Source organism: Cnephaeus nilssonii (genome assembly GCF_951640355.1).
Source record: "Cnephaeus nilssonii genome assembly, chromosome: 22".
Classification (NCBI taxonomy): Eukaryota; Metazoa; Chordata; class Mammalia; order Chiroptera; family Vespertilionidae; genus Cnephaeus; species Cnephaeus nilssonii.
The window spans coordinates 29,329,884-29,352,489 of record NC_137093.1 but is presented as its reverse complement, the minus strand read 5'-3'; the positions used below and the strand labels follow the sequence as shown (position 1 = coordinate 29,352,489).

Here is a 22,606-nt window from a genome sequence, read left to right as displayed (position 1 = left end):
CTCCTGTTCCCACATCACCATCCGATCAGGGCAGATGGGAGAGATGTCCCCCGTGACCCTGTGTGTAACACGGAGACAGGAGACACAATGTCTGTGATGCCTGGGTTTGCGCGCCCGTGCTGTGCAATGCTGGTCAGGGACAGACAGCTACAGCGACAGGCAGTGCGCAGGGTGAATAAGCACGAGGCGTCCAGAGCATGGAACTTTAATTTAATTGAACAGAACATGTGGCAAACATAACGGATTACAACCTTAGAGTGAAAGGCACCCACCACCTGCTGGGACACCCCACGCCACTTGGAGAAGCCCCACAGGCACGGAAGTGCCAGCACGCTCCCACGGCCCACGCACCACGTTAGCTGCTGGGAGTCTGGCCTGGCGCAGGGCGGGCGGGAGGATGGCCGGCAGGGGAACAGTCTCCTGCCCACAGCTGCTCGGGGTGGCCCTAACGTCTGCCGTGGTCCGAGTGGAACACACACCCTCAGACTTGGGATCCATGAAGATTTCTCAAACGCTTCCTCCAACATCGGGAGCTGCCAAACAACGGCGCCAACAGGGCGCGGGCCAGGGGCGCACACACCTCCCAGCTGAGCCCCCAGGGAAGGCGGGAACCTCCTCTTCTCATCAGGAGGAGGCTCTGTAACTTGCACTGAACGGTCGAATGTGCACACCTGTCTTCCCTGGGATGCTGGGCTGGCTCCCGGGGGCAGCTCAGCCCAGGTTGCCCCCCGCAAGATCCAGGAGCATCCTAGCCACCCAGAAGGCATCGCTGGAGGCCTGGCTGTCGGACCACGGCACCTGGAAAGCCAACACAGCATTGCACATGCAGGCGTCCCTGCCCGGCTCCCCCAGCTCATCTTTGGCCGACGTGTTCATTCTAAAGGCAGGCATGAATCCAGGAGTGAGGGACCCACAGTGCCTCCTAGGAAAGCCTCACCTGGCTGGACGGTAAGGGCTCGCTCAGCTCCCCAGCAGGCACGGGCCCGGGAAAGGTCGACGTGGCAGGAGCCAGCTCCGGGAGGCTGGAGAAGAGGCCACGTCAGAACAGGGCTGGTCTCCAGTGGGCGCCAAGCCACCCCTTCCACCCCTTGGGAACATGCCTGAGGGTGTCTGCGCACCAGGAGCCCCCCAGGTGCCAGACCCTCAGACCCATCTCCTCCCTGAGAGCCCTCAGGGCACAGCGCCCAGCAGGGCCTGTGGGACATGACAAGCACATGGCTCGGTGGGTAGTGCACCAGAGTGGCTCACAGAGGACAGGTGCAGCACGGTCACGTAGAAGGGACGGGCTGGGGGAGTGAAGGAGACAGAGCACCTTACACCCAAACCAAGGGAGCAGAGGGATGGTGGGGATGGTGGTGGTGCAGCTCCCAGGGAGACCTGTTGGCAGGTCCCTAAAGGCAACTGCACACGTCTGTCCCGGACTCCATGTCACTGTGGAGAACAGTCAGGGTTCTCCCACCATCTGACTTGGGATTGCCCCTCCCTCTCATGTCCCCCTATAATTCTGCCCTCACTTGGCACCTGGCCTTCAGTGACAGATTAGTGAGACACAAACTCTGGGGACCCAGTCCTGGGGGTCCCTCTCAGAAATTCCATCTAGCAGAGGACCGCCCCCCCCCCCTGGCACATTCGTCCGTCCCTCCTGTGTGCCGGCTCCTGGACCATTGTCCCTGCCCACGGCCGCTCCACAGCACCTAGGCTGCCAAGGCCTTTAAAACTTCACTCTGCAAATGAAACCAGGATCTCTATGCTGCTCAGAAATCCTGACAGCCTTTAGCTGGAAAAGAGAAAATGCAAGAAAGAGGCTGCTGGGTGCCAGGGCAATCTCAGGGAAGAGGCCTAAACACCGTCCACAGCACAGATGTCCTGTCCACTCTCATGTTCCCAGGAGTTCTGTCTGGGCAAAAACCACCCTCTTCTCTTCGGGAGACACAGGCTAGGGGACGGTTGTAGTTTCCAGAAACCTGTGAGCAAAGGACTTCATCAGCACAAGCTCAGCCAACGCTGTGAGCCAGGGCTCCGCGGACTTACCTCGGGGGCGGGACCAATTCCGGAGCCTGTGGCGGGGGCTGGCTCACCAGGAAGCTGCCTGCCTGTCCTGCCTGGCTGACGCTGGTGCCCGGACCATCCTCCAGGAAGGCGCTCTGGGGGTGGCTGCCGGGTGGGTCAGGGAACCCTGCATGAAGGAAAGGCCACAGCCCACTGCGGGGAGGAAGGGCCCAGCTCACACAGCACAGCCAAGACCTGCAGGACAGGAGTGTCCAGCCTGCCTGGCCGCAGCCCGCAGCCTCCCTCCCTGAAGAAGGACTGGACACAACTGTTCATCTCAGCGGCACCTTCAGGCTTCCAGAGGACAAAACAGGCCAATGCTGCCTTGTCTGACTGTCCCCCGCCTAAGACTCAGCACCCGAATCTGACCACCCCACTGCCATGTGAGGCCGGGACATTGTCATTTTACCTTTGGCTTCACTGAGGTACGAGGTGCCACAACCTTACCTTGCCCCTTTCTCCACTCACATTATTTCACAGAACATTGTCCTCTCTCTCTCTCTTTGGGACCCCTTCTCACAATCCAGGACTGCTGGCTCCCAACTGCTCGCCAACCTGCCTGCCTGATTGCCCCTAACCGCTTCTGCCTGACAGCCTGATCACCCCCTAACCACTCCCTGCCAGCCTGATCAACGCCTAACTGCTCCCCTGCTGGCCCAATTGCCCCTAACTGCCCTCCCCTGCTGGCCTCGTCAACCCTAATTGCCCTCCCCTGCTGGCCTAGTCACCCCTAACTGCCCTCCCCTGTAGCCCGGTCGCCCCTAACTGCCCTCCCCTGCAGCCCGGTCGCCCCTAACTGCCCTCCCTTGCCAGCCTGGTCGCCCCTAACTGCCCTCCCTTGCCAGCCTGGTCGCCCCTAACTGCCCTCCTTTGCCAGCCTGGTCGCCCCTAACTGCCCTCCCTTGCCAGCCTGGTCGCCCCTAACTGCCCTCCCTTGCCAGCCTGGTCGCCCCTAACTGCCCTCCCCTGCTGGCCCTGTCACCCATAACTCCCCACCCTTGCCGGCCTGGTCGCCCCTAACTGCCCTCCCCTGCTGGCCCTGTCACCCATAACTCCCCTCCCCTGCCAGCCATCTTGTGGCAGCCATCTTGTGCCCACATGGGAGCGGCCATCTTGTATGTTGGAGTGATGGTCAATTTGCATATTACCTCTTTATTATATAGGATATACAGGGAGTGGCCAGATGATGATGATCTCTGAATGCATAATAATCTGGCCACTCACTATATACCCTATATAATAAAAGGCTAATATGCAAATTGTCCCCTTGACCAGGAGTTCGACCAGCAGGCAGGCCGACCAACCGCCCATGTCCCCTCCCCCTGGCCAGGCTGGCCGGACCCCAACCATGCACGAATTCATGCACCAGGACTCAGTATATATATATAAATATAAATATAGCAATATAAATATGTATGTATGTGTGTGTATATATATATATATATATATATATATATATATATATATATATATATATATTTCCAATTGATTTCAGAGAGGAAGGGAGAGGGAGAGACACATCAATGATGAAAGAATCATTGACAGGTAGCATCCTGCATGCCCACACTGGGGATCAAGCCTGAAAACCAGGCATGTGCCCTGACCAGGAATCGTACCGTGACCTCCTGGTTCATAGGTCGATGTTCAACCACTGAGACACGCCGGCCGGGCAGAATGTCACTTACTCTTAAAGATAAGCCCCTGTGGCCCTGGCTGCTGTGGCTCAGTGGATAGAGTGTCAGCCTGCAGACTGAAAGGTCCTGGGTTCAATTCCGGTCAAGGGCACATGCCCAGCTGGACACTCTGCTGTAGTGGCAGGTGCTGGCAGGTAGGCAAGTGCACCGAGTGGAGAGTGGAGGGCTGGCAGCTGCTTCGTTTTTTGTTTTTTAAGTATATTTTATTGATTTTTTTACAAAGAGGGAGAGGGATAGAGTATTAGAAACATCGATGAGAGAGAAACATCGATCAGCTGCCTCCTGCAAGCCCCCGACTGGGGATGTGCCCGCAACCAAGGTACATGCCCTTGACAGAATCGGACCTGAGACCCTTCAGTCCACAGGCTGACACTCTATCCACTGAGCAAACTGGTTAGGGCATGCTTCGTTTCATTTTTGCTCTTTCCTCGTGGTCTTATTTTGGTTCACGTGCATGTTTTACTTTGACAAATAAAACAAATGAGAACTATAACCTGGGATGTTTGTCGGAAGAGCCTCTTTGAGGTTCACTGTTTGGGTCTAATCAAACACAGGGTTCAGGCGGAAGCCCTTACCCTTCCCATACCTCCCGCCCACCCCCTCCCCGCCCCTGAGCCTCCCATGGCTGCAGCCTCTGGTGCAGAAACTCATGGTCCCAGTGGAGTGGACTCACCTGTGGAGCTGGGCTCGGCGAGCGTGGCGATGGACACGGACATAGAGGCATCCGAAGGGGGCATCCAGAAGTGCAGCCCATGGCTGGGCACCAGCTGTCCAGTCTGAGCAGAAACGTCCCTGGGGGACGCCAGTGTGAGGGACACCAGCCATGGCTTGGGTGCAGCTGAAGGGTCCAGCAAGTCGCTGCGGCCAGCCAGCCCACTGAGGCCAGTGTCAGGGTAGACGGCGGGGAGAGTGGATGGGTCGCGGCCAGGCCCCTCCGGGTACATCTCACCGCCCTGGAGAGAGCTGGGAAACCCACAAACACTGTCCCTTGGTGGATGGAGGCTCACTCCGGCCAGGACAGTCCCTGACAGCAGGGGCCACCACTCCCCAATCCTGCTGCCTTCACTGCTCGCCCTGTGGCTGCTAACACTCTACAGACACTTAGAAGGAAGGATGACTGGAAACCCAAGATAGATACGCTCGCAGTTCCTTCAAAGGCCTCAAGGAGGCACTCTCCCACGGCACTGAAAGCTAGCCGGTGTCAGGAAGGGCCTAGCAGGCGACTGAATAATCAAGGATTGGTCTCAAAGGAACACAAGGCAGAGTGGATAATAGTGTAAAGAGTTAATGATCCACAAATGCTCAGTGTCCAGATGGTGCTCCTGGGCTCTGCCAACAGCCCCCACCCCAGGAACCATTGCAACAACCACAGGGCAGGGCCTACCAGTCCCCACTTCACAGGTGAAGAGAGAGAAACAGGGAGGTCACAAGAACCCGCCTAGAAACACAGCTGGTGCTGTCACGGGACGTCAGGTGCCAGGCCCAGGCACGATCCTGGTGCCGTAGGAACCGGCAGAGCTGGCTAGGATCAACCCAATGAAACCAACCACAAAATATACCAGGAAAAAACTAACACAGCGGGGTGGGTGGGGAGCTGACAGCGGGGTGGGTGTGCCCTCAGGCGACAGGTTTGGGTGTTTTCTTTCTGCGTCTGTTTTCCCTTCTCCATCATGCCCAGGACACCAGGCTGTGAGTCAGTCTTGGTGAACAAGTGCCGGGTCCCTGACCTGGGCTCCTAGCAGGGCGCCCGCACCCCTGCGGCCACAGCCCTCGCTGACCTGGTCCCAGTTGGCCCAGCACGCCCATGCTCACTCCCCACCCGGTCTCCTACTGAGGTGGGGGGGGAGCTGAGCCGGGAGAACAGCCCATGGGAATGGCAGTACCTCGGAGTCAGCGATTCGGGCACTGTCTCGTCTCCAGAAACGTCCGAGGCCAGGGTCGGAGGCTGCCACAGCCCTTGAGTGGTCACCAGGGTCCGTGCCGGCCCATTTCCCTCACCTGTAGAAAGCCGATCAGATGGGAGGGAGGCTGGATGGACCTTCAGTTCCAGCCTCCTTCCCAGCGGTCCCAGGAGCCCTGCTGTGGGAAAAGGTGGGACCCCTGAGTCCTTCCCACACGCTCTGTCACGTGATCCACTTTTACTCTGAGCAACAATCCCTAATTAGACACCTGCACCCTGGTGCTTGGCCCGCTCGCTCCCCAAATCTACTGACGTGGCCCTGGCCAGTGGGCCCCACACACACACACGAGGGCAGCCACAGCCCGTATGACCCTTAGCCTCACTGTTCTTGCTCCTCAGGGTGAACGAGGTCAGGGTTAGGGTTAGGGTTAGGGTTAGGCCTGGCCCTGGACACGGTGCGGTGACCGGGCGGCTAAGGTCAGCTCCCAGCATGGGGACCTGTGGGACACTCACCTGCCCACTGAGGCGGGTGACCACCCATGAAACCAGGGTGTCGGTGGCCTGAGGGCTGCGGCTCCAGATGCTGGAGACCCGCCCTTTGGCGCCTGCGGTAATTGGCGAACCAGTTGTAGACCTGCTCCACGGTGAGGCGGGTCTCCGCAGCCAGGGCCTCCTGTAGAAACACGGAATCTGGAGCCCAGCAGCAGGGTGCGGGGGGAGAGAGGGTACACGGGGGAGGGGGGTGCACGCAAGTCACCAGAGGCCAGACGCCGTGCAGCAGGGCTCTCACCCGCTCGGCCTTGCTGGGGCTGCTGCTCACACCCGAGGCGAAGTTCTGCAGCTTCTGGCGGACCTCCCTGGGGAAGTTGCGGCTCTTCAGTCCCTCAGGGCAGAGGGAGGGGGGCGGCGGGTTCCTGGGGAGAACGGAAAGGGGGTGTCACAGCCTCCTTTCTCCCTGGTACCCCTCCAGTTAAACCTCCGGCGCCCTGCACACTCTCCGCTCACGGGTCACTCCTCCCAGTTTCTATGCTGCCAGGTCCCAGGGGCACAGCCCCTGAAGGGGTGGGGGCTCCCCGGACCCACTTGCAAGGTCGCACCAGGCCTGCCGGGACGTGCAGTGAGATGCCAGCGCTGACAAATGGCCAAGAACTGGGGAAGCCGCATGAGGAGGATGCCGAGATGGGTTATGCTTGATCATTGTGAAGGTGAGTTGTTTTAAAAGAAAACAGTGACGTCTAAACAAATAGCACCTGTCTACACAAAACTTAACATCCAAACACCAACTGAACAAATGCCCTGGATGTCCAAAAGGCACCCCACTCACCCCAAATCCCAAGTGAGCCTGTCCCCAGCCCTCCGCACACCCCTCAGCCCCCGTCCTGCACACACGGTGAGAAGCCACCCCGTTCCAGCCGCTAGGCCAAGAGCACTGAGCCCGGCTTGATTCTTTCTTTTCCTCCTCAAACACACCCACGCCCTCGGTAAATCCTCCAAACTCTATTTTTAAAAATATATTTATACTGATTTAAGAGAGGGAGAGGGAGAGAGAAATGGAAACATCAATGATGAGAGAGAATCATGGATCGGCTGCCTCCTGCACGCCCCCTACTGGGAATTGAGTCCGAAACCTGGGCCTGTGCCCTTGCCCGGAATCGAACCTGGGACCCTTCAGTCAGCAAGCCAACGCTCTATCCACTGAGCCAAACCGCCTAGGGAGGGCCAGACTTTATCTAACACAACCCTTTCTTCAGCCACTGCCAGAGACTCCGAACCTCCAGCTCCTGCTCCTGCACTGGCCTCTGCTGTAACTCCAATGCCCGCCCCCCCCCCCCGCCTTGTGCCCCTGGGGACCACCATCCACTTGCTCAGGTGTCTCCTCCAAGGACTGGACAGGCCTGTACCGCAGCCCTCCCTGCAGCAAGAACAATGGGTCACAGCCCCCTTCTGAGGACCGTCTCTGTCTCCCCCTTCCTCGCTCTGAATCATGGGATGTACAGTGTTTCCTTGACTGTTGTCTATCGTCTACCAATAGGTCAGCTCTGGAGAGCAAAGCCCAGTCTCGGTCCTCGGCACCTCCAATGGCACCCACAACAAGGGCCTCTGCTGGTCCCAAACCATTTCCCGTGCTGGACCCACCCGCCTGCACACTTGAAGACACCGAGGCTGATTAAATGTCGGGTCGGAGGACATGGCTCACTCTCTGCAAGCAGCAGGAAACAATTCTCTCTGGTCCGAAAGGAATGGGTCTCTTCTGGCAACAAGGCCGGGAACCAGGACCTGGGGCTGAGAAGCCTGCACCTGGGCTGTCGGGAGCTCAGGAAACCTGGGGGCCTGCAGACCAGCGGGGACCCCACGATCAGGAGCAAAGCTCTACAGTCTCTGTGTCTGGCCTGGAACCGGGCTTTGCCTCTGTCTCCCTCGCGTCGATGTTTCTGCTCACAGGAGATGTATTCGGGGAGAAGGGATGCTTGGAACACCTCCACCCCGCGCTCTTACAGGAACCCGCCGCCCCCCTCCCTCTGCACAAATAAAGCTCAGCCGCCTACCTCTTCCTGCAGCGGAACTTCTGCACCGAGGTCAGCGTGGCCACACCTAGCCTCTTCATGACCAAATGGTAGTGAATGTCATTCCAGAGCTGCACCAGCTCTTGACTGCCTCCTGGCACCCAGCACCCCTGTGGAGAAGAGCCTGCTGAGACCTGGCCACCTCACACCCTGTAGCCCTGCCATCACCCGGACCTGACTCTGAGAGGAGCTGCTCACTGCTGGGCACCCACTCACACCAGCACGTCAGCCCTCCCACAAAGCACACGAGGTGGGGACAGCTCAGTCACTCCTCGGCGGTGAGGAGCAAGAGGAAAGGGCAGGTAGGCGACTGGCTGGCAGCCACCCAGGAGGCAGGGCTGTTGTCATTGACGACCACATTGTCACTTTGAGGCTCCAAAGCTCGGCCCGTGTCTTCTGTGAAAAGCTGTTTTCTCCCACCAGCAGGGAAGTGGAGAGAAGCCCAGGGTGCCCTGGTCCAATAACCACGCTCTGAAGATGGCCAGGACGTCTGGCACTGGCCTCCCCTGGACACCCGTCTGTGTTTCTCACCTTTAACGCCGCGTTCCCAGCGCCATCTTGGCGAGAGAGGTGCAGATCATCAGAAAGAGCCCATGTGGCTGGGCTGTGACTTACAGTCTCCGGTGGGATCAGCCATCAGCCTCAGGCACAACAGTCGGGAAACCACGGACTCTCCCTGCTGCAGGACGGCCTGGGCCTGAAACGTGTGGTGGCTCCGGCATGAGCTCTCGGGTCTCAGCTCCACGGCACCTCTTCAGAGCGTGTCTAAGCCATCCTGACGGAATTGGGATCCCTCTCCTGGGAGTCTATCCGCACTGGTGTCACTCATACATTTCATTGCTGAGACCTTCATGGCAGTTACCACGCCTCTAACTGTGGGTGCCCTTGTTTCTTTACTTCACCCATTTATTCGGACAGAGTTGAACACTGGAGCCCCTCCCATGTCGCCGGGCTATGCTGGGTGTCATCGATTGCAACGAGAACAGGGCACAGCCCCTCCCTCCTGGACCCACAGTGGAGCCAGGAGAGACAGAGGAAGCACAAATGGACTCGAATTACAACCGGAGGGAGGAACCCGAGGGCTGAATGTGGGGGTGCACTTGAGGCTACAGGGGCACCACCCAGACGGGGTGACATGTACAGCAGAAACCTGGAAGGGAGGAAGGCACCAAGCTGAGGGAATGACGTGGGCATAGAAATGACGACACAAAGAAATGTCGTGGAAAGTCTAGGAACAGCCCGGAAGCCAGCATGGGCCACTCGGAGGAAGGGGAAGTGGGGTTCAGGCCTGCAGAGCAGGCAGGCTCCGGCCCCAGGCCCTGGTGCACACATGATCCCACCTGCAGTTTCACAACTTCCTCCAGCTGCTGCATGAGGGCAGAGGGGGGAGGAGGGCGCCTCTTGGCTTGGAGGGGTGGGAATACAAGAATCTTGGAAGAATTGACTATCTTTACGGTAAGTGTGTGCTCAAACAGGGAAACATGGGCCCTCAGATCCATACTGAAGCCTGTTGAGCTGTCTGTACGTTGGAATTCAGAATTTCTCGGATTTTATGAAGTAACACAGGCACACACTAGATAGTACGTGCCACCCCATATAGGCTGGGGCAGGCAGCATACTGCATTCAAACAGGTCAATATGTAGGCAGCAAAATGGACCACTGTCCACTAGGTAAATAAGTAAAGACCGCTAATTCCTTCACATCAATGCAGGTCATGTTTCTGTGGAGAATGAGCGAGGCTCCCAGTGCCCCCAGGTGAGGGGCACAGATGTTTCTGGTTTCCGAGTTTCCGAGAGCGGGCCTTTGGCTCAGGGACAGAGGTGCCGGGTCTGCTTGACTGCTGGCTACTCGACTGGTAGCCGGCACTCCAAGCTGGGACCCCCCCTCAGTGAGGATTTCACCAATGGGCCATTTTTCTCGGATAATCACGCTATTCAGACCTTGGTAATGTGAGAGGGGACCATCCTGGCTTGTTTACAAGAACCTCTCTCCAGGATCTGGCTGGCGTATGGACTTTCCATCTTGCTCAGGATGCTAGTGGCTGCTGTCCCTCTCTCTGCACCTCCCACCACAACACCAGTCCTACCTCCAACAGCCTGCAGGCGGCCTGGTGCTGCTCCTGCTGGGCCAGCACGCGGGCGCACACCAGGGCCACATCCTTGTTGTCCAGGAGGTACAGGCGGAGCTGGCTCTCCAGCACAGCCGTGACCAAGGGCTGCGCCTGGGCGAGGTCGTCCTGCAGGTCCCGGCACAGGCTGCCCGCGAGCCTCACCAACTCCTCCACGGGGGGGCCGGCGCCTCCACTCTCCCGCAGCAGCTGCAGGAAGCTCTGCATCCTGGGCTGGGTTGCGTCCCTCTGCAAACAAGGTGGTAGGCATCACAAGAGCCAGCTCGGACTCTGGGCTGATAGTACTTGAATCCTCAGACCAGCTCTGAGCGGCCCCTCCTGCTACGGGCACTGGTCAGGTGTCAATAGTGAGAGGTTACTGAGGACGGCGGGGGACCAGGCCCATGGCACTTCCTTCCAGTCCCTACAAATCGGTCTGGCCCCACTGTGCACCCGACTTAGCTGGGTGCTGTCCCTCACTCCTCTGCACCTTCCGCCCACCCCCAGGTGCCCCCCTCTGTCCTCTGACCCTGTTTGCACCTGTCCTTCTCCATGTGGTAGTTAAGTTTTGTTTCCCTCCTCTGGGCTCGGTGGGGGCAGTGAGCATGTGTGCTGGGGGCCATCAGGTTTCCCCAGCATCTGCCAATCGGATACCAACGCCTCTCCCAGCCGCTAGGAGGCGCCCGGGCCGGGGGCTGGGCAGACGCCATTTACATTCATGTAACAGGGGACATGGGCCCTGCGGGAAGAGGACTAGTACCGTCTGGTTTTAACTGTTTTGATTTTGGGGGGAAAACAAAAAAACGTCAAACTCATCATTTGGAAAGCACAGAGATTTAACGGTTGCCCTAGTCACAGACACTGAAGAAAAAGCACCTACACAAGGAATGGGTGGGGCTGGCCTCCCTGGGCCGCTAGTGCCGGGCTCAGACCCGAGTGGGGCCCCAAAGAGCGCTGACCCACTGCACCCCAAAGCCACTCTGTGCCCCCCCGCCCAGGCATGTAAGCTATAGCAAGTGGACTTGAAGGTTTTGTGAGCTTTTTTATACAAATCGACGCCTACGTGCACCTATTTTAACCACGGAGAACGCTTATCCGCTACGACAGGCATTTCCCGGCGCCGATGCTGGTCCTGCATCGCATCCCGCGAAAAAGGGCCGGAACCCGCCCCCACGGCTCCCACCCGCGGAGGTTCAGGCAGCTGGCTGGTGGCTGCTTTTCGAGGCGAATACCTAACGCCCATGGCTTCATGGACGACACCTCCCTCTGTGGACCAGGCTCCGGGCCCAGTGAGCCGGCAGAGCCTCCGGCACCTACGAGTCTAGCAGCTGCTGCTGAGCTTCCCACGAGGCCGGCGCTCAGCGCCCCGCAGCGCCCCTCAGCGCCCGGCTCCGCACCCACCGCGGACGCTCCCCTCTCCGCGCCGCGATTCTCCCCGCCGCGGCGGGCGGGCGGCCCTGGACCCCGCGGCCCTGCGGGAGCCGAGGCTCCAGGACATGGACGGGGCGGGAGGGGGGGAGCTCCGCTCAGGACCCGGTTCCGTCCGGAGCCCGCGCCACAGGAGGGCTGGGCGCATGCGGACACGGAGGGGACCGGCCCTGGGCGGGGACGAGGGACGGAAGGGGGCTCTGCCGGGCGGCCCGACCCCCCCCCACTCCCCAGGTGGCGGCCCGAGGCGAGTACCTTTCCCGTCCGGCTCCCCGCGGAGGCCACGAGTGCTGCTCTGTCGGGTGCACTTGGGGGCCGCTGGGGTGCCCCCCCCCCCCGCCGTCCCACGCCACTTCCGTGCTCGCCCGGCGCGCACGTGCTCAGCCCGCACCTCCGGGGAGGAGGCGCCAAGGCGGCGGCCATCCGGCAGCGCGGAAGGTGCGGTCGCTACAAAGTATCGAGGCCCCGGCCAATCCGGCGAGAGCCCCGCCTGTTGCCGCGATGCGGGTGTCGGCGCCCCGGTCCCTGTGCCCTGGGTCCCTGCAGCCCGGGGTGCGCAGGGAGGTTCTGGGGTTCGGAGGTGCCGTCGAGCCTGGCTCTGGGAGTCCTCGGCCGGGGCAGAGCGGCAGGTTCTGGGGGCGGTGGGCGTCGGGGGAGGACAGGGCGCCGCCGCCTACACGCCCAGGAGGCGGGGGCAGGAGGAAGCGGCGACCCTTGGATGACCCCAGGCTTCCAGCGTGGGTGGACCTCGGGGCCAAAACCTGCCCGGGTCCCCGCTAGCGGCAGACACCCCACACCCCGATTGTGGGCCTTCGGGGACCCACACCGCCTCCCTAGCCCCGCGGGGCGACTGCGCCTTTCAAACCCAGAGCCAGAGGCACAGGGTGGGCGCAGAGGCCCCGTGGGGACGTAGGGCTCCTGGGTCAGGAGCGGGGTCCACTGCGCAGGGCCCGCAAGGAGAGCGCCCAGTGACCCCACCCCCACGCCAGGGCGGGCAGCCCGCTCTGAGGACTCTTCGCCGCGGCGAGCTGGGCCCGGTCCTCGCCGACCCTGGTCAGAGCGCTGGCAGCGCTGGGTGCCAAGGCCCGGCTCGCGCGGTGCTCTGTGCGGTGACAATGAGCTGCGGCGTCCAGGGCCCTGGACAGGACAGACCAGGAGGCTGCCCATTGGCGCTCAAAGGGCGGCCAAGTGTTACCAGGAGGAAAAGTTCTCCCACTTCCCAGCTTATGCGAAAAGCTCGGCACAAAGACAAACACTTGGTTTGTTCAAGTGAAAATCTGGAAGCAGTCCAGACAGCTGAAATCTGTTCTCCAAGTTAATGAAAAACGTGTCCAACTACGATTATAGAGTGCATTTCTCTCACCTCCACTTTTTCATGATTTTTAAGCTTTAGTGTTAAGTGCATGCACACGTAGGATTTATTTTTGGTGAAATACTTTTAGAATTATTACTCTTTATTCCTGACAATTTCCTTTGCCCTGGGTATTTCCAGGAAAGGGTACATATTTTCAAATGTCAGGCGTTAAATTAGGAGAATGCGTGAGACAGAATCAATCTGGCCTGAACTTAAGCTGGCGTGGACTTTGTTGCAATTTAAGGTTAGATTTAGTTCACTTCGTCCAACTATGCTGAGGGCAGGATGTTTCCCTCAGCGGGGCCTGGGATCGGAACGTGGAAATGTTTGCCAACTGCGTGGGCTCACAGGCAAGCCAACAGCTTTCTGAAAACGTGAGCCATCTCCTGGCCGTGCAGCCTGCGTGCTTTTCTGGGATGCCGAGATCCCTCTGCTTTCCGTTCTGCCTTCTGAGCTTCCCCTGTGTGGAGGCCCAGGATGCCTTGGGAGAGCCTGTCTCAGCTCTCCTGAACCTTCTCCCAGGTTCGGTAGTGCAAAGCCCTAAGTGCATTGGGGTGGTTTTCATACACATGAGGGGGCGGCGGGGGGGGGCAGGGGGAGCAACAGGCAAAGGATGGTGTGTTCTCCGAGTCCTTTACCCACCCATCAGCCTAAAAGCACGGATCGCCTCTAACGAGGTTCCTTTAACTATTGCCTTGTCCACCTTCCTGCCTTCAGATAGCATCTGCCTTGCACTTAGAGAAGGACCAGGGCGTGTCAGCAAAAGCTTTTGTTTTCAGCTTTCTCTGCCAACCTCACACTTGTCATCCCATCTCCAGGGAGGGGTCCCATGAGGACCCACGGAGAGCTGGCTGGAAACTCCTCTGTGGTGTGGTCCTCTGGGTTTCTAACCGTCCTGCCAGCCACAGGCCACGGGTCAGCGTGTCCTTTACTCCGCAGGACCCCACCTCTTCCTGCAGCTGCACCCAGGAGGAGAGCACCTCTTCCCTTACATAAGACGTTCCTTAGTTTCTAGCGCTTTGTTCATTTGGGTTTCTTTGTGTTGTTAATTTTGTAGCTTACCCCGTTGGTGTAACCAGAACATGACTGATTGGTAAAAATTGGAAATTTTTGGTTTCTGACATAACCAACAATTCCTTATATAACTTTCTGTTTTCACACCTTGGCTAGAACTCCCATTACGTTGTTCAATAAAAGTGATAAGCATCCTTGTAACTTTCTAAATTCAAGGGTACATGTCTACTGTTTAAACATTAACTATGACAAACTTCTTGAGGGGTCAAAGGAGTTCATTTCTTATTTCGTATTTTAAAATATTTATGGTTTTTACATTCCATCAACTGAATTATCTATACATAGGGAGATAATCATAGGGCTTTTTCTTTTTTCTGGGAGTGTGGCTATTTTTATGAAATGATTTACTGATATTGTCTTCCAAACAGCCCGTGTTCCAATTAGGGTCACATTCAGCTGCATATAAAGGAACCAATTCTCTCCCCGCCCCAAAAGAGGGAGAAACAACCCAGTTTTCTCTTTTGTGTAAAACATGCCCAGATGTTGGCAGTCTAGGTGCCTATAAGGAGCTCCACCGTTATCAGACAGGCAGTCCCTCTCCATTCTGGGGTGGCTTCCCTCCTCCAGAGGAGTTCAGGTTCTAGGATGGCTACGAAAACCCAAACCATGACGTGCTGAGCGTTGAACAGGAAAGATGAAAAGACACGAGGGGGCTTTTCCCAGGAGTTTGTTTTCCTTCTGAAGAACCTTCATATTAGACCCTCTCAGCAACTCGTACTTCCATATCATTACTCAGAGTTTAGCAGCATGATTATACTTCATTACAAACAAAATGGAGAAATGGAGCTTTTTAGCAACCTACACTGCCATCAGGAAAACCAGTGACACTGGTGCAGCGGACACTACAGTGGTCTGCTACATGTAACAATGACATGGCTTCTCAAAAAACATACACACGATGACAGGCATTTTGTTATTCCATTTGGGACTTTTAAATCTATGTTCATATGACCTATAAGTCATTCTCTCCTTCCCCCTATGTCTATTTACTGGGAAATATTGTTAAATGTTGGAATTAACTTTCCGTGAATTTTTAAAAAAATTATCAACTATTAAGGGCTGGGTTGGAAGGACTAGGTAGATTCCCACACCAGAGATTAGATTTTTTAACAGAAATTCCATTTTGTTTAATGGTTGTACACTGAATCATTGTGAAGTTTCATTTGTCTGGTAAGTTTCCCATTGTTTTTAAGCTTCAAACAAAATCCAGTACTATCCTTTCCCACAGTATTGGATTACCATCTTCTTGGTTGAATGTGGATTTGCATCACACAATACAGTAACTTACATTCTAAGTGACCCTGGGTAATAGTAAATTGAATGTAGAATTTCCCTTAGGTGCTTATTCTTATTTTGTATCTTCAGTGGAACATTAATGACAAAATACATATTCATGGTATTTCTCAGATTTACGGGACATCCTTTAGCAATTATCTGAAATTCTTTCTTTATCCAAGTTTTCTTTTTCCTTCTGTGAATCATCCTGCTTCATCCTAGGTATCTTGAGATTGTATCCTGTATAATGAGCTGAACACAATAAGGATTAGTCATTCAGAAATTATTAAATACCTCCTTAAAGGAAGAAACAATTTTTAGAGGGGTAAGAGATGAATTCCCTCCTGAAGTAAAGAGTACAAGGTGGAGGGTGCTTCAGAAATATTTATAGTTTTGAATCTTTGTATTCCTCCAAGATAGTCCTAATCTATTTGCCAGGGACCCAAGACCTTTCAAATTAATTCTCAGTCCAATAAGCAAATTGGTGAGGTTGTGAAGAAAACAGACTTTGTAAATAAGCAACTGGTAGAATAATTTCCCAACACCATGACTCTACAACTATTGGTGCATATTTCAGCATTACTTAAATGTATTACAAAAATGCCACATAGCTAAAATAAAGGCAATTGAAGTAGAATTAAAAATGACTATAGCTCAAGCTACACTGGGTAATAGATATAGAAAGAACTAATTAACAATTGGAAGATGCTACCAGGAAAAAAAAGCTCAACGTGCTTTTCTGTATGAGTCCATGAAAAAATTGAAGCCCCAAGTACTTCAGCCTACTTAGGTGATAAGGTCAATTCCTTGGCATTGCACCTTGAATGATGATCCCATCATGAGTGCACATACTGTCTGGAATTAGGAATTCTAAAGACATCAGGATAATCTAACCAGTTAGAAATGTACACCAGCCTGGCCAGTGTGGCTCAGTGGTTGAGCACTGACCTATAAACTAGGAATTCAGGCTCAATTCCAAGCTGGGGGCATGCAGGAGGAAGCCAAACAATGATTCTCCTTCATCAGTGATGTTTCTCTCTCCCCTCTCCCTTCCTCTAGGAATCAATAAAATACATATATATTTTAAAAAGAAATGTACACCATATTGCTGTATATAACAAAAGAGGTAGCTGCCGGACCCACCTATAAAGGAAACAAATAATATATATGTGGTTCCTATTACTAAAAGGTATTTAGTAAGTCATTTTATTCTAGCAAAAAGTTACATTTAAGATTTTTGCAATAAAGAGAATTTTTCTATCATTAATAAAAGTTCTGGTTTAATAACTTATGAATTTCAAATGAGTGTATTCGATGTTGATTTATGGAATTTCCTCAGAGTTTTATCATCTCTAAAAACCAACTTTCCAACATTCATTTCATTCATATGGTTCCGCCGCTGTTTAAAATTATAGGAAGGTATGACCTTTTCATAGGGTTCACCAAATCCACGGAGTTCCTGTGTGTATGCACTGATTTTTTTTAGATGTAAAAACAGCTTCCTGTGCCTTCATAAGGTTTCCATTCAGTATAAGTTTTCCTGTGCACGGGATGATTTCATTTCTAGTTTCTCTTCGATTTGAATTGACTTTTGAGAGAAAATTTCTGATTTTTAATTCATCAATCTTCCTCAACTGCATGAATTCTCTGATGCATAATGAGTTGTGACTTCCAACACAAGGCTTTCCCACATTCAGTGCATTTACAGGGTTTCTCTCCTGTATGAGTCCTCTGGTGTGCACTGAGAATTAACTTCTGAAAGTTTTTCCACAATCATTACATCCATAGGTTTCTCCCCTGAATGAGTTCTGTGATGTGCAATGAGCTGAGATTTCCTTAAAAATGCCTTTTCACATTCACTGCATTCATAGGGTTTCTCTTTTGCATGCATTCTCTGATGTACAATAAGTCGTAATTTTCCAATGAAGGATTTCTCACACTGACTGCATTTATAAGGATTTTCCACTGCATGAGTTCGTTCATGCACAATGAATAGTGACTTCCAAATGAAGGCTTTTCCACATTTAGTACATTGATATGGTTTTTCTCCAAAATGAGTTCTCGTGTGTATAATGAGGTATGACTTGCTACTAAAGGTCTTCCCACATTCACTGCACCCATAAGGTTTTTCCCCTACATGAGTTCTCTGATGTAAAACGAGCTGATATTTCCTATTAAAAGCTTTCCCATATTCACTGCATTCATATGGATTTTCTCCTGTGTGAATTCTCTGGTGTACAATGAGTTGTGAATTGAAACTGAAGGATTTCCCACATTCATTGCATTCATGACGTTTCTCTCCTGTATGAGTCCTCATATGTATATTGACATATGACTTACTCCTAAAAGCTTTACCACATTCACTACATCTATAGGGTTTCACATCTGTGTGACTTCTCTGGTGTACAATGAGCTGTGACTTCAAACTAAAGGCTTTCCCACACTGGTTACATCCATATGGTTTTACCCAAGTGTGTGTTCCCTGATGTACAGTAAGCTGTGACTTGAAAGTAAATGTTTTCCCAAATTCACTACAACCATACGGCTTCTCCCCTGTATGGGTTCTCTGGTGTACAATAAGGTTTGACTTTGTATTAAAGGCTTTCAGACATTCACTGCATTCAAAGGGTTTCTCTCCTATATGAATTCTTTGATGTATAATGAGCTGTGAGTTCAAACCAAAAGTTTTTCCACAGACACTACATTCATAAGGCTTCTCCCCTGCATGAGTTCTATGGTGTGAAATGAGCTGATGCTATGATTAAAGGCTTTCCCACATTCACTGCATTCATACAGGCTTTCTCCTATGTGAATCCTCTGATATACAATGAGTTGTGAATTAAAACTGAAGGATTTCCCACACTGAATGCACCCGTAGGGCTTTACTCCTGTGTGAAGCCACTGATGGACAATGAACTGTGATTTGAAAGTAAAGGCTTTCCCACACTCACTACAACTATAAGGTTTCTCCCCTGTTTGGGCTCTCTGATGTACCAGAAGGTTTGACTTTGTATTACTGGCTTTCTGCCATTCAGTGCATTCATACAGTTTCTCTCCAGTATGAATTCTTTGGTGTATAATGAGCTGTGAGTTCAAACCGAAAGCTTTCCCACAGTCATTACAACCATAAGGTTTCTGTGCTGAATTAGTTCTCTGGTGTGAAACAAGCTGGCCTTTCCTACTGAAGACTTTTCCACATTTACAGCATTCATAATGATTCTCACCTGTGTGAATTCTCTGATGTACAGAAAATTGTGAATTGATCCAGAATGTTTTCCCACATTCATTGCATTCACATAATTCCTCTCCTGTATGATTCTGCTGATGTTCAATGAGGTAGGACTTGCTGCTGAAGTCTTTCTCAAATCCATCACACTTGTAAGGCCTTTCCTCTGCATGAGTTTGCTGATGCACTACAAGGTATGACTTGCTACTGAAGACCTTCCCACAGTAATTGCATTCAAAGGGTTTACCTTCCATATAGATTTGTGGGCACATGAGTTGTGACTTCTTGTTGACAACTTTTCCAGATTCATTACTTTCACAGTATTTTATTTCAAAAAGAGTTTGTTCATGTTCAGAATGGAGGAATGATTCCCTTTGTGCATAAAACCCATTAGGATTCTTTCCAGCATAATAAACATTTTGTTTTGAAAAACCACAATTTGTAGTAAGAAAACATAGTTTTCCAAAGCAGTACAGTCATAGTATTTTGCCATATTTCCCAGCTTGCCTTGATTTTCCTGATACCATTCCGTGTGATTATCAAATTCCCATACTTTGTCTAGAAATAAAAACATGTTATAAATAATAACATAACCATGTTATAGCATAAAATTGCCTTAAAATGCCATACCATCAGATTGTTTTAGTTTAATATATTAAACAGAAAATAAGTAAAATCTGAAGTGTAAATATCCCCAAACTCCTGGGCACTGGGGAAAACAAAGGAAAACTAAAAATAAAGATAGGAATAGGCAACTGAAAACAATTAAAGATTGTTTTGAGTTTAAAAGACTTGCACAGTGGGTAAACAAGCCAAAAAAGGCAAAAGGAAAAATGAGCAAAATATAAAGAAAATGGATGAAATCTCTAATCGTTACAATCATCAATAATAATAAAAGCTTAATATGCTAAGTAGACCACACATCCTTCTGGGCGAACTTCCATATGAAGCCGGGGCTGTGAGGGAAGCCCGGGTCCCGGGTGCCAGGGGGAAGCCAGTGCTGGCAGCTGGGGGAAGGAAAGCCTACTCTTGCATTAATTTCGTGCATCGGGTCTCTAGTTTAATAAATAATACTTGAATACTTAGAATACTAGGAAGCTCAGGAGAAAAAGCAGAAAACATTGCAAACTACTAGTTTACAGGAAAAAGCTAGTAAAAGCTCCCAGATAAACAAAAAACAAGCTGTGGCCAGTGTGGCTTGGTTGAATGGAGTGTCATGCTTATACGCTGAAATGTCTCAGGTTGGATTCCTGGTCAGGGCACATACACAGGTTGCAGGTTCAATCCCCAGTCAGGTGCATGTGGGAGGCAACCGGTTGATGTATCATTCTCATATCGATGTTTCTCTCTCTCTCTCTCTCCCTTCCTCTTTCTCTAAAATCAATAAAAGTATGTCTTCACCCTGTTGGCCTGGCTCAGTGGTTGAACTTTGACCTATGAAGGAGGTAGTCATGGTTCCATTCCCAGTAAGGGCACATGTCCGGGTTTCAGGCTTGATCCCCAGTGTGGGTGTTGTGGGAACCCTGTCCAAAGTATGCCAGATGTTCAAGTAAATCTGAGCATGGAAATCCTAATCAGAGTGTTCAAGGCTAAATTGCTGTATGCTGGTGCAAGAGCAAGGACACAGTAATGTGACTATGTACACTGAGCAGGCATGCCCGTCTGTAACCAAAAATAGTGATGTCACCATTTAGAAAGAAGTCTCTTTTGTCCAACTTAGCATCAAGTACATTACTGACCAGCCAGTGTACAGCTACTTGGGGCGGCTGGGACTCTAACCATGGCTGCTGTGTGAGGCTCCCGCACAGCTCCTATGTGGGAGGCTGCTACTGCTTTGTGGGAAAGATGTATTGTTACACAGCCAGTGTGCAGCTACAGCATGGGACTTCCCTTTGAAGAACTGCTTTGTCTAATGGCTCCTACAGTAGCAATGGCTACTTGGGCTACAACAAAGACTCTCTCATACCCACAACCTCTCACATCTTCTACGTCAAATGCCCGGCGCCCGAAGAGGTCCAGTCCCTGGAAGAGGGGCGTAGTCGAGCAGGATAAAGGACCTGTGCACCCAACAGGCGTGCAGCCAATCAATGATTCTCTCTCAACACTGATGTTTCTATTTCTCTCTCTCCCTCTCCCCTCCTCTCTGAAATCAATAAAAATATATTTAAAAAAAAGAAAAGTATCTATGGTGAGGATTAACAACAACAAAAACAGAATTAACATAGCCCTGGCTAGTGTGGCTCACTGGTTAGAGTTATAGCCCATGCACCGAAGGGTCGCTGGTTCAATTCTCAGTCAAGGACACATACCTGGGCTGCGGTTAGATCTCTAGCCCAGTCAGGGCATGTGCAGGAGAAAACCAATCAATGTGTGTGTCTCTCTCTCACCCCTCTCCCTCCGTTCCACTCTAAAAATAATCAATGGAAAAAATATCCTGGGGTGGGGATTAACAAACAAACAAAAAAAGAAGAACTAGCATAAAAAGGATAATTGAATAAACTTGACTAATCAGTAAAAAAAAATACAAGAAATGAAACAATGTTGGCCTTGTGGGTGGAAAGTGAAAACCTGGGGGACTTCTCCTTTAAAGGACCAAAGCACTAAGAGACCACAGTAAAACCAGTGAAGAGAACGGCACGTACAGGAGGGAGCTGACTCCCCAGCACCCAGGAGAACCAGGAACGCAGCAGCACGCACCAGCCATAGTCAGACACGTGGGAGACGTGGTATGTGGCTACGGGCAGTGGGAGGGACCATTCTAGTTTCTGAAAACGAGATAAGCAAGTGGCACGGGCAGCAAGGTGCCTTGTGGGCCAATCATACCCAGTACCGAAGGGCAGGTGAAAGAGAATAAAGCACTTAATGTTTAGAACAGAAATCTTTTTAAATTTATACTAAATGAGGAAAGTGCTAAAAAATATATACCCCTTTGGACTCAGAGGGAACAGCAAGAGAAGTCCATGAAGTATGAGGAGAACCATCCCATCACGGTGCACTGTGACAGAGGGTGCAGTGGGTGCAGAGGGGGAGGCTGCAGGCGGGAAAACGGACACTATCAAATGATGCAGAAATGCACTTGGCAAGGAGAGTGCTAACATCAGTGATCAGCATGGAGAAACATGGAGAGGGTGGTTTCAGGGAGAAGGAAGTTGGGACTGCTGTGAAATATAAGCGTAAGGGATTTTAAAATATATTTCTTTAAAAGGAAGGAAGGAAAAGGGATGTGGAAATTACATCAAGTGATATCAAGGAGAAGCTGCTTAGATGCATAATGAAGTGCGTCTGCTAGATGGGAAAGCAGGAAGACTGAGAAAGCCAGAGAGGAGAGGAAGTACGAGAGAATGGTTACAGAAGGAGCACAAACACGAGGTGCACATCACTGCAGAATCCGCACCGATTCTAAACAAAAATGTAAAAATCTGCACGTCCCGATCAATCACCTGGACGGCCTTTACTTGGTACGCGGCCCTGCATCGCGCGCAGCTCTTCTTGCTCCAACCGGAAGATGATGTCAGGTTTGGTGGGCTGATACCCTGTGAATGGAGAACCACAGACAGTCTCGACCGAAACCACCCAGGGCTCAGGGGTGCTGAAGGATGGGACGACTGAGTTAAGAGGCAGCATGATGAAGCTGTCCTTTTGTACTTTGGCTACATACAGACACTCAACTAGCATATCCCGATGACAAAGGGAGCCTAGGAAAGCCTGGCCTCTAACTAGAAGTCTAAAACCACTAAGTACTTTACAAGAGCCCCGCTCCCCACTTCCCAGCTGTAAGCAGCCGAGAAGTAGCCTGGAGACCACACGTTCCTTTCGGGGCCCCAGCACTTACCCAGAGACACCAGGTTGCTGTGGTTCTCCAGCATCACACTCCTGTACAGGTGCTGCTGAGCAGGGTCCAGCAGCTGCATCTCTTCCCAGGTAAAGTGCACAC

The 22,606-nt window shown here is 52.3% G+C and overlaps 1 protein-coding gene across 1 annotated transcript; it reads right to left on the bottom strand.

Annotated features, from left to right (window-relative positions):
- Window positions 1-711: 711 nt before the first annotated feature.
- On the bottom strand, window positions 712-22,583 carry ANHX (anomalous homeobox; the record flags this gene model as incomplete). Its single annotated transcript, XM_079762971.1, has 12 exons — window positions 712-798; window positions 938-1,022; window positions 2,032-2,176; window positions 4,417-4,706; window positions 5,627-5,741; window positions 6,157-6,316; window positions 6,434-6,557; window positions 8,190-8,317; window positions 10,295-10,564; window positions 20,596-20,694; window positions 22,135-22,205; window positions 22,505-22,583. 12 exons carry the CDS (start codon window positions 22,581-22,583, stop codon window positions 712-714), a joined length of 1,653 nt encoding a protein of 550 aa, XP_079619097.1.
- Window positions 22,584-22,606: the final 23 nt, after the last annotated feature.